The following is a 12,542-nucleotide window of genomic DNA, read 5'->3' on the forward strand; positions in this document are numbered from 1 at the left end:
CTAAAAAAAAACATGAACAACTAACAATCTATATTACAAATGATTGGCCATTGAGTTACGTAGAACTAAAGTCCCAATTAAGCAATTTGTATAATGATCTTTGAAAAGGATTATCTCTTTTGACTTATTCACATGTATTTTGGACTTTTTCCTAAATAAAAGTTTTTAAGTAGAAGAAAAAAATTTTTGATGCTTCTAATTGAGGTCACCTGGGTTATCACTGAAACTTGCATTAGGAAGGAGTCTTACATTCTTTAAGCCATTGGAGGTGGAAGAGATTATAAGAGATTTCAGTTCAATCCTTTTAATTGTACTATGAAGAAATAGGTCCATTGTGGCTAAGTGACTTGTCCAAGGTTATTCATCAATCCATTTAATGTTACATTTTGAGTACCTGTTTGTTTGTTTGTTTTTTTGCGGTACGCAGACCTCTCACTGCTGTGGCCGCTCCCGTTGCGGAGCACAGGCTCCGGACGCGCAGGCTCAGCGGCCATGGCTCACGGGCCCAGCCGCTCCGCGGCATGTGGGATCTTCCCGGACCGGGGCACAAACCCGGCAAAATCGGCAGGCGGACTCTCAACCACAGCGCCACCAGGGAAGCCCTGAGTACCTGTTTTATTCCAGATGACATAGAGAGTTAAGAGCAGTCTCTTACTTCCTAAATCTCCAGCCACAGTTCCCATTCCAATCCTAACCTCAAGTTGTCTACCTTAAAAATATTATCACTTAGTGCAGTGATATCTTTCCTTTCCCCCTTCCTAAACACACATTGGAGAAATTATATGTCCAGAATTTTTGCTGGGCCCTGCCTATTTACAACTGTTTCATAACCGTAGCACTTTATGGTAAGGAAATTTCATAACACTTTGCTTCCAAAGGTAGGACAAGACTATTTTTTAAAAATCTTGCTTCAAGAAGTTCTTGAAAAATTCACAATTTTAGTGATAAGTGAGGAGCTCTTGGCATATCGCAGAAACAAAATGGGATTTGGGAATCCATGTCTCAAGAGATCAGATTACTGTGTTTGGAGAATGTGTGAGGATATCATGGCTCTGCTACCGAAAAGCAGATAGCATCAGGCTGGGATAGAGCCTGATTGTCACTCAACAGCTCTCACCTTAGAAAAGCAGCTCCACTTTTCTGTACTTGAAGGAGACAAATATTAGCTCCAGTTTAGTCCAAGATATAAAATGATATGCTTAGACATGTAGTATCTAGTCATATAACTTTTTAATGTTTTTGATGAAGATGGTGACTGGACCAGTGATCGTGGATAAACTAAAGATTTGGGGCAGAGACTTCCGGGTTATTTAGGAGCTTGGTTCACTTCTGCAGTGTACTGAATGTCTTCAGCAGTGATGCTGCCCGCGTTTGAGAGAGGAGCACGCTAGGGCTAGAAGAAAAGAAAATTAAAGGTGTCATGAGAGGGGTTGTTCACAGGCCTAGAAACCTGCTCCAGTTAGTGAGGATGGCAGCGAGATGATATGGCTTTCTGTCCCAGCCTCCTTCCATCCTGCTAGTGTCAAGGACTGGTACCCAAGAGGTCCTGACCTTTGACAGCATTGAAAAGCCAGTTGTCAGAGTAAGACATCATTGTTTTCAACCTTTCTTTATGTATGTATTTAATTATGGGGGAAGCAATTGGAATCCTAGATGTTAAGGGTGAGTTAGAGAAATAGGTTCTTAGGCTTGGCTTGCAGTATCGTGTGACATAAGGAAACTGTACTAGCTAATCCAAGTTTGGAAAATATTAGGAGATAAATTTCTTGGCATAGGGCCTCTAAAAGTAAAAAATCTGAAAAATTACAGAAAATTCTCTAGTAGATCTGACTCTAGGTTTCTCCATCGGTCTACATCCCCCCTGCCTCCGCCCCCCACCAGCCCCCTCTTCATGAGAACAGAAGACGAAAGAGGAAAGGACCATCTGGCCCAGCATGCCAGCTTTTTATTTGGTTGCTCTCAATCCTACCTTCCTGTTTGGATCAACCCTCCCCTCTGCCCATACTTCAGAAACCAATCAAGGTGTCTCCTAAACTCATTTATTCCCTTTGTTTCAACCACCTTCTTGGGTAACTTTTTCCATATGCTTACATCCTTGCCTCACAACAGACTTTTTTTTTTTTTCATCCAAAATGGCCTGATTAGACTTAGGAAAAGCCATTTACTCAAGTATACAACAAAGTGTTTCTGAAGATCCCAAATAACTTTTCATTACTTTTGATGACCAGGATATATAAATGGAGGAAAACTCACTGTGTTTAAAAATAACTGACTGAAGGACAGTGATGCTGAGTGGTATGGAATTAAAGAACACATTGTTGTTAGCATTGAATCTTTTACCCCAAGTTAAATGGTCTAATCTAGATTTGCAGCTATAGTCTGTGATGATTATTATTTTTAAAATTTGGCATTTGTCTATTTTGTTGCTCCAGTTTGGCTTCATTCCCTTCAACATGGTGACATTAGTACTCTTTATGTTGCCTATTGTGGACCAATTTTCTTCAGCTGTTGCTAAAACTTACTAAAATGCCAGATGTCATGTTGGAAACACGAAACCTGAAAGAAGGTCATAAATCACAAAAACAAACCATAAAGAAAAAATAATAAAATACGCTGAGTGCTGTGCTCCGGAGCTTCCCAGCTTTAAGTCTCCTTTTGTTCACCCCTCTCCCCACCCCATCGTGCTCCCTACCCTGCCTCCATCTTTTAGGGCCAGGGGTGTGGTGGGAGCTCAGCAGTTTCTCACCTAAGTCTTGACTGTTTATTTTGCAGATTCCGAGCAGAGCACTGGTTCAGACTCTGAGGTGATCACTGAGCGGTCTTCCTGCTCCTTTGACACTCACGCTGACCTGGGCCCTGGTGCTGCAGGCCCTGTGCCTGCTGCCATGTCTTCCATGGAGGAGATTCAGGTGGAGCTGCAGTGTGCTGACCTCTGGAAGAGGTTCCATGACATTGGAACCGAGATGATCATCACCAAAGCAGGCAGGTAAGGACGAGTTCCTTTGCAGAGCCACATTCGAAGAACAGGAAAACAAATGTAGGAGCTGTTACATTTTTCTTTTCACTTATTTGTGGTAGTAGCATTGGTGCAGCCAAAGCAACTCACACTCACTTTTCAGCATCTGGATGTCTTGATAAAGTGCTTTTCTTGTGTTTACTGTGATTTTGCTATTTTCCTCCAAGGACCACTCAAACCTAAATCGCCTCTACCCTCACAAACATTTTCTGCCTGCAAATGTATTCCAGCTAATACTGGAGATCCATGGTGCATAACAGTCAAACAATAGATTTCCAAAGCAAGTGTTACTTCACCAACCAATGTTTTCAAGAGAAAAAGCTTGCATCTTCTAAGGCATTTAAATCAGCCAGGTATTTTTGTAAGAATTTTGTTTTTGGTAAAATTTGGGCTTGGTGCATTTTTGGAGCCCTGCGGATTGATCCATTGTGTTTTATAGTTGGCTTGAAATGTGATTACTTTAATGGGACCTGGTGGAAACTCTTGCAAAATGATTTATGTAGGATGATAAAAGTTTTAAAAACACAGCGTCTCTTGAAATAAACACTGTTAATTAAGCTACTCCTTTATTGGTATCTTTAAATTTTTCATGGTTAGGTATCTGTTTTGTGCTGGATATTCAACATGTATTTCATTATTTAAACTTCACAGGAATCCTGTGAGGTAGGATGTGATAATTCCGTATATGGATGAGGATGCAAAAGCTGGAAGAGGTTAATTAACTTGACTAAGGCCACACAGGTAGTAAAGGGCAGCTCCAGAATTCTACACAAATCTGTTTGGCTCCAAAACAATTGTCTCAACTGTTTGTAAGTCTGCACTGTTAAGAAATGGTTATAGCTTTTGCCCCTTGGATTTAAAATGAAAATGATTTAAATCAAAATAAATTTGGACTGAGTTTATTAGTATATAGGAATAGTTCACTGAAATTAAAATAATTATAGTGCTTTCATATTTATAAAGTCAACCCACTGTCTCACATCACAGAGACCAAAAAGACTCACCTCATTGATCATAAGCTGTCTTCATGCACATAGACGTTTAAAGTAAAAGCATAGTTTGGTTGGGTCTAGTTCACTTGAACGCATATAGAGAAACCTCTCAATACAATAATATATCACAAAAAGGTGAGCTTAAAATGAACCTGAAGTCTTATTCATTTTCATCCTCCTCGGTAAACCCTCTTCCTTCTTTAAGTTTTAGTAGAGAATAAAACCATTAAAAAGCTTCTTAGGAGGAACAATTTTGAAGGAGAATTACTTTCAAAATTACTTTTCGGAATTTCTTGTTTTTAAAATTGAAGTATAGTTGATTTACAATGTTGTGTTAATTTCTGCTGTACAGCAAAGTAATTCAGTTATACACACACACACACACACACATATACACATTATTTTTTATATTCTTTTTCATTATGGTTTATCACAGGATAGTGAGTATAGTTCCCTGTGCTATACAGTAGGACCTTGTTGTTTATCCAGAATCACTTTCAAAAACCGTCTCTTTTTTGTTGCTTGTGTTTCAGTCTACATCTTGAGTCTACATTTTGAGATATGACTTGGAAAGAAACAGCAATTCAAGGAAAAAGTGTTTACTCTTTTTCTTAGTTTTTGGCAAGGGCATTGGTTTGGTGAGAGGGGAAATATTACTTTTTTTGTCTGTAAGATTTTCCAGTTTTTATTTTGGGTCTTTACTTACTACTATTATGTCTATGTATTTTAGTCACTTTTGTTCCTGATATCATTCCCTTGTTCCCTGCGCTTCAGTGAATTCAGTTTACCTGAGCACCTCCTTGACAATTCTCCTGTGACCTCATTTCATGATTTTCTGCAATGTTTACTTTTCCATATCTCTGCCTTCACAAATTCATGTTGATACCTGAATATATCCAGAGATTCCCAGCACAGACAAACAGTTTGTTCTTTAATCATATCCCTTTATTTAGGTTTAGAAACTACATTCATTGCTTCCATATTGGAGTGCCTCAGCTGTTGCTGTTGCTACCAGTAACTCTGCTCAGGTAATTCCAGAACCACTCAGAAACATGCAAAGAAGTCTTCCTCTTCTGTGAATTTTTTTCATTCCCTCCCCATCCTCCAAGTTGATTCTTTCCTTTTCACTTCATTTTTCTTCCTATGTAGTGTCTTTTTCAGTTTTAACTCCAATTTCCATTTTCTTTCTTTTTTTTTTTGTTTTTTTTGTGGTATGCGGGCCTTTCACTGTTGTGGCCTCTCCCGTTGTGGAGCACAGGCTCCGGTCGTGCAGGCTCAGCGGCCATGGCTCATGGGCCCAGCTGCTCCGCGGCATGTGGGATCTTCCCGGACTGGGGCATGAACCCGTGTCCCCTGCATCGGTAGGCGGACTCTCAACCACTGCGCCACCAGGGAAGCCCCAATATCCATTTTCTTAGTTACTGTTAGTTATGTATGACTCTCTGCTCTTTTTCCCTCTCAGAAGATCTTAGTCACCACCTACTTCTTCTCACATCCCAAAGTATAATCCCGTTGATTCAGAACTACTGTAGTCTACAGAGCCCTCAATCTTTGAATGCACCAACAAAACCTGCATGATCAGCACCATGGACAGAGGTGTTTGTAGGGATAAACGGGTTTGGAAGTCAAAAGAATTGGCCTAAATTTAGGCATAAAATTAAAACCAAACACATCTCATTTTATGAATATGAAAGATTAATTTTTCTCTAGGATGTTATGACATTACCTGATATTCTGTGCTAAAATACTGACAAAAAGAAAGAGCACCTTTGGTCAGATTTTAAGAATTGTCAGAGAATGTTAAAGCAAAAGGTCACCTTAAGGATTATTTAGTTCCTTTCCTCTGTTTTCTAGATGGTGAGGTTAAATGGCTTATCCAGAGCCACACAGCTCATTCATTTTAGAACCTGAGTTCTGAAAAGAGACAGGTAGCTTCTCTACTCAAGGTCATATAAGTGTTTCAGACAAAACAGGTATTGACTTTAAAAACATCTTAACCCCTTTTTTTAAGGTCATCAAGAAAATAAATTTATCTCTTTCAATGTAATGCAGCCTCTTTACATGGCTGAGAGGAACCACATTTTCGTATCTCAGATAGCAAGGGAGAGGACTTCCATCCCAGGCAAGATGCTCTCCAAATATTTATATATACAGGGCAATCATAAATCATTGTTATTAAGTCGGGAATTAATGATCTATATATACATGTATAGACCGAGGTTCCTACGTTTTTGGAAAGAGTTCATGTGAGTCAAAGTGCCTCACCTATAGTGAATGTTAGATTTAGTCATTATGAGCAACACACCATCAAATTTCATTAGCCAACCATAAGACTAAAATATAAGGCTTTTGGGACTTCCCTGGTGGCACAGTGGTTAAGAATCCGCCTGCCAATGCAGGGGACACAGGTTCAATCCCTGGTCCAGGAAGATCCCACATGCGGCAGAGCAACTAAGCCCGTGCGCCGCAACTACCGAGCCTGTGCTCTGGAGCCGGCGAGCCACAGCTACTGAGCCCATGTGCTGCAACTACTGAAGCCTGCATGCCCTAGAGCCCGTGCTCTGCAACTGCAGCAAGAGAAGACACTACCATGAGAAGCTTGCGCACCGCAAATGAGGCGTAGCCCCCACTCGCACCAACTAGAGAAAGCCCGTGCCCAGCAACAAAGACCCAACGCAGCCAAAAATAAATACATTTAAAATAAAATAAAATATAAGGCTTTCTAATTAAGCTTGTGAGGGTAGAGAAAGAAAATCTAAAATGATATACCAATAGAAGCTTCTGAAAAGTTATAAAGTGGGAAAGAATTGGTAATATATTATTCTTTGCAAATATTTAAGAATTAGCCATCATCCCTGTTGAAGGTCTGTGGTCCCTCTGTGCTTTCCCCCCAAATATGATTATGATGTCACCAATCTATTGCCAGAGGATATTTGCTTTTTGAGTTGTTTCTGTTGAGTAGTAGAGTGTGTGACTAGCACAGAAAGCCTGTCATGTAAACAACCAGTGCACACTTGCAAGATGGCTGTCTGGGGTCAGGGTATGGTCTATGGCCGTGAAATGGAGCAAAGCCAATTAGGCCATATGTGAATCAAGCCTGTGACCTTGACCTCATTAGCACCGTGCTCTGCCCAGCTCAACTAACTGGCCCCAGATGGTTAAGCTTAATGCAGCATTTTGTGTACAAGTACTCTAGAGCACATTCAGGGCAATCCAAATTTTTGAACCAAGCACTTCTCATGTCTGGTTCCTAAATTCACGACATGCAAAAGAGTTTGATGTTTTTCTTCTTTCTTACGGTTAAAGAAGAATGGTGAATTTTGTTTTAGTCTCCTTGAAACTCAATACCTCTGTGGGGCTGCTCCCTCTTCTCCTCTTCAATTATGAGAGTAGTTGTAAAGTGTCATATCCTGACCTCGCTTGCTTTGGCAAGTTTAACAAGCCATTGTGGTAGAAACAAGGTATTGCCCAGAGGCCACTAGAATTCATTTGGTATTTGCTCCCTATTCTGCGGTGTCCTTCCTCTGACAGACACGTTGACAGCCTGAGAAATTGCAGAAATTTTTCTACAGTTTTATGCATAAAAATAAAAAGACTTTGGTGGTCCTTCATTTGGGAACTGGTAGCACGTTCCTTTTTTTCCTCTTTTCTTGAGATATTATTTTTAGAGTGGTCATTTTCAAATAGACTCAATCAGAAAATATTTCATGATTAATACAATCAACTGTGACAAGCTACTTGGGGAATAAGAAGAATATAAGTTATTCAAGTATATTAAGTATAAGAGTATAAGTATATTTAAGAATGTTATAGTCTAATAGGAAATGTATATACACACATTCTATCTATGTATCTCTCTCGTCTATCCATCTATCTCACGTTAAAGATTAACTAATACTATAAAACAAGTTATGGTATGAGGTCTTTAAGTGTATGAATAATCAAACAGTTCAATTTAAGTTAAGAAGAGGTGCTATTTCAGCAATGTAAATCCTCAGCATATTTGACAGTGATAATTTCCAAAGTGAAAAAAAACAGCCAACTTTGAGAATTAGAGGATATGGGACTTTGTGTGCTTAGCGTTCCTATTAAGAGACTCATCAAGCTTTTACTCTTGCTACTTCTCCCCCTCTGACTGCTGAGCTTCCTACATTATTCCCATCCACAGGAGGATGTTTCCTGCCATGAGAGTGAAGATCACTGGCCTGGATCCACACCAGCAGTACTACATAGCAATGGACATTGTACCTGTGGACAATAAAAGATACAGGTAAGGATGACTCTGAGATGTGGAACTGTGGGCATCACCAGTATCCCAGGATGGTTCTATAAACTCATTAGATGAAGCATTTTAACAGTGCACCGTACAATGTACTGGATAAGGAACAAGGATGGAGGACATGCCAATGGCCTGTGGCAGAACACCAGACAGGAAGTAGTCACTAGAGGTAGGAAGTTAGACCAGTAATGGTTTGGTTTGGAATCCTCCTTACATCTCTCTAAAGAGTGGGATTGGATAAGGTCTGCCAGAGCAGCAAAAGTCAAATGGATCTTAAGCCTAAAACGAACTCACTTAACACTGAAAGTGATTAACATATTGAATGATTTGGTTTGTGAAATACTAAGTGAGTTGAGATGATTTATTTTGGAAAATGGGAGGAGAAGTGGATTAGTACAGTACCTTCAATCATATATCTGAGGGATTATCCTGTGGATGATGGAGGGGAAGAATGGGAGAATTGGGTAAGACCTCAAGAAGAACATCTAGTTAAGGGGAATTTTTGTTCATTAAAATGGGTTGTGAACAAGTTTGTTAAATAACTTTCCTTCAAAGCCATTAAAAGCCAACATAGTCTCCATGTGCCTTACACATAGTTCTTGTCTGAAACGAGTTGTGGCTTAATTGATCTCCTGAGCTCTCAGTCAAATCAGTGAGTCATGGCTCATTTTTGAGATATTTCAGAACGTGGCCCTGAGCCCATGAATTTGGAGGTGAGAGGTGAATAGAGAAGACCATTACTTGTATCTTAGAGGGCGAGCTGGCTAAGAAAGAAGTGGTCTTGATGTAGGACTTAGGAGGGGAGATGCTCTTTTCTTTAAAAACATCCTCCATTTCAATGAAAATGGAGGTCTCTGCCTTAGTGCAGCCATTCCCAGAAACACTGCTAAGTCTTCCCACTTATTGGGAAGACTTTGATTAACCTAGTCTCACTTCCAGTGACTTTGTGGGAAAATAATGTGGAAGATGATGATGTTCAAAACTAGGTTTTCATTGAAATGCTTCTAAATTCAGACTCTTAGCTAGGAAATGGTTAACAAGTGAGAGGCTTGGAGGGTCTCTGCACATGGCTGTGTTTTATAGGACAATATGGAAGATGTTTTTAATAAGGAACCAAATCCTGAACAAGTGGCCAATGGATTATATGGTTTGCATTTGAAAGGTGAAAGGTTGCAGTAAAATACTTTTTCCATAGCTAAACACGTGGGTTCAGGATGCCTGTGTGCACACAGGGGTGCAAGGCAAGGAGAGGAAGAAGAAAGAAAAAGGACTGTGAGAATGTTTTCCTTGTGAGAGCTGCAGCTTTGATCATTAACTACAACACTTTCCTGCCCTCCCCCACTCATCTTGTTTTCCATTTCCATCTCTATTTCATATTCCCTGGTTATCCACCCTTCTCTCTTTCTCCTCTGTATTCTCTGTTTAATCCATCCTACTCCATTCTTCTCATCTCTTTGTGTCTCCTCCCTCCTGTCCCTAATTGTTTCCTGGGCCTCTATTCCCTCTCTGCATCTGTGTCTGAGTTCTCCTCTCTCCCTCTCTGTCTCAGATATGTGTATCACAGCTCCAAGTGGATGGTGGCTGGCAATGCTGATTCCCCTGTGCCCCCAAGAGTTTATATACACCCTGATTCCCTAGCTTCTGGAGATACTTGGATGAGACAGGTGGTCAGTTTCGACAAACTCAAGCTGACCAACAATGAATTGGATGATCAAGGACATGTGAGTCAAATAATCCCATCTTCCTCTTCCTCCCTCTTCCCCCTCTTTTGCTCTAGAAATAACTAGCCCCAGGCTTTTTTCAAACATGTAAAATAAGAATATTTTTGAGATTCTTAAATTCATTTGAGATTTTGAGAATCTCAAATGAATCTTTGAGTCATTTTAAGTAAGTAAGCATAAAAGTCTTTTTTTCCTTTTGTGAAATTACATTTATTACAAATCTAACATTTAGCAAACATCTGCCGTAAGTCAGGTTGTGTTTATCAGACAGAGCTCTTGTGCTCCAGGAACTCACGGTCAAGTCAGGAGAATTCAGCGACAGAAACAGAGGACACATTTTAAAATGGTGAATAAATCACAGTATTTAATAGAATAACTCACAGGACAGTAAACTCAGGGAAACTGTTGGGGGACAGTTCTGGCTGATTGGTCAAGAAATTTATGAATTTATAAGAGAAGAATAGGTTGTAAGGCTTGCCAGGTATAATTGGTGCAACTGATGTTATTAATTTATTTTTGGCAGTAAAACACATACTGAATTTTCACTGAATGCTGGGATTCATACTGGATGATATGGGGAGATGAAAGAAGCTAAAACCATGGCTCCTATCTTTAGGGAAATGATAATTTTCCAAGGAAGAGAGAAGACGCATATACCCTTAACTCTGACATGACATAAGAGAATGTCCGTAAAATCAATAACAAAGTGCAAATAATAGCTTGTAGAATTTAAAGACAGATGAACTCGTGCTGAAAATTTGAAGCAGGAGGGAACAACTGTCACATGGCAGAGGTTCTGAGACCTTTTAGTGGAGTGATGTCTGCTGGTACTGGAACCAATTCATTCAGTATTTATCCAATTAAAGCAAACATATTGCACTCGCCACCTACGATTGGGATATTTGCTACATGGTTTCATGTGATGTGATGCTATCCGATCACTTAGTCCTTCCAGCCATGGGAAAGTACGCTGATTTCCAGTTTCCCATACATCCCACCTCTAAACTGTGCTCTTCCTGTAACGCTTTTATCCTGTAATTTTGTTTGCATGAGAGCTGGAAAAGATGTAGGGACCTTAGAGACAACGCTGGAGTAATGTTTCCCCTTCTCATTTCAGATCATTCTTCACTCTATGCACAAATACCAGCCTCGGGTTCATGTGATTCGCAAGGATTTCAGCAGCGACCTTTCACCCACCAAAGCCGTTCCTGTTGGGGATGGAGTGAAAACATTCAACTTTCCTGAGACCGTGTTTACCACAGTCACAGCCTATCAGAACCAGCAGGTAAGAGGCTGCCTTGGAGAGTCTCCTGCTGCAGCCGCTTTTAAAGGAGTTTACTCATCCTTTTGTAAGAGTGCTTAGTCCTTCTGCATGGCACTGAAATGCTGGAATGAGAGACACCAGGCTGGCGGCGCACACGCGGCACTGGTGATGACAAGGGGGTAATGCCTAGTAGCAGCTGTCAGAGTCTAGATTTAGATCAGAGGCAAGATCTTTGACCAGGAGGACCAAACCTCCTAAGTCATTTTCATGTCTCTCTGTACTTGTACCCATGTTTCATGATCTCTACTACATCCTGGCAAATGTTCCTCATCACTTGAAATTCCTGAGGTTTGATTCATTCCTTCCCTCTTATCCTCTCCGTGGAGCCGTCCATCAGGCTACATCAAAGTCATCAAGCCTCTCAAACTCTATGTCAGACCCACTGCTTCCATTTACACTTTCAGACTAAATTGGCCTCCATGTGCTCACCAGCCACACCCTAAGATGTGTATGTTTTTATGTTAGTAATATATTCATTCATTCCATTAATATTTATTGAGAATTTACGATATTCTAAGCTTAGCAGATTAAGGCATTTCTCCCTAAGAAAAGAAGAGTTTTAGTTGAGTGAAAGACACATAAATACATAATGATAATACAGTGGAATAACTTAACAACAGAGATGTGGACACAGTTTTTTGTTTGTTTTTTTGTTTTGGTTTGGGGAATGAGGGAAGTTTGTGTGGAAGAACTGATGCTTTTTCTGACATTGAGACACTACTTAGACAATGAGTGGGTGAGGGGAAGAGAGAGGCCAAGTCTGGAATTACTGTGGGCATTTCTAAACAATGTTCTTTTTCTGAGGAGGGTGACTGGTTGGATTCACAAGTGATCTCACTTTATGCAGTTCTCTGAAAGTTGTGTGTGAATCTCATTTTTGTAAGTTAGATTGTATTTCCTATTTTGGTAAATTGTCTAATGCGTAGGATCCTGCAGTGAATTCTTTTCTAAAACAGTTTTTGCTTGTTTATTTAGTTTGAAAGTCTGCTTACTTTTATTTTGGGCCTGCTTGGAGCAAAGTGGACGTATACTATCGTACTTAATACCTTTTATAATGGATACTGTGCTCTGACAAAGAAAGCAATGAGGAAAAACATTGATTTACTAAATATTTATCAAGGGCTTAGTATGTAACAGGCAGATGGAGGTGAGTGATACAATCTTTAGTTCGTATACAGTAGAAAGAATTTTTCTATCTTTCATGGCACGT

At 40.0% G+C, this 12,542-nt stretch overlaps 1 protein-coding gene across 1 annotated transcript in view; it reads left to right on the forward strand.

Moving 5' to 3' along the window:
- The window catches only part of TBX15 (T-box transcription factor 15), a 98,484-nt gene that overhangs the window by 54,467 nt on the left and 31,475 nt on the right, over window positions 1-12,542 (forward strand). The window contains exons 2-5 of the mRNA XM_030869213.2: window positions 2,773-2,986; window positions 8,177-8,278; window positions 9,837-10,008; window positions 11,126-11,293. Coding sequence (XP_030725073.1) covers window positions 2,773-2,986; window positions 8,177-8,278; window positions 9,837-10,008; window positions 11,126-11,293 — 656 coding nt within the window. The remainder of the gene's footprint in view (window positions 1-2,772; window positions 2,987-8,176; window positions 8,279-9,836; window positions 10,009-11,125; window positions 11,294-12,542) is intronic.

Source organism: Globicephala melas, chromosome 1 (genome assembly GCF_963455315.2).
Source record: "Globicephala melas chromosome 1, mGloMel1.2, whole genome shotgun sequence".
Taxonomy (NCBI): domain Eukaryota; kingdom Metazoa; phylum Chordata; class Mammalia; order Artiodactyla; family Delphinidae; genus Globicephala; species Globicephala melas.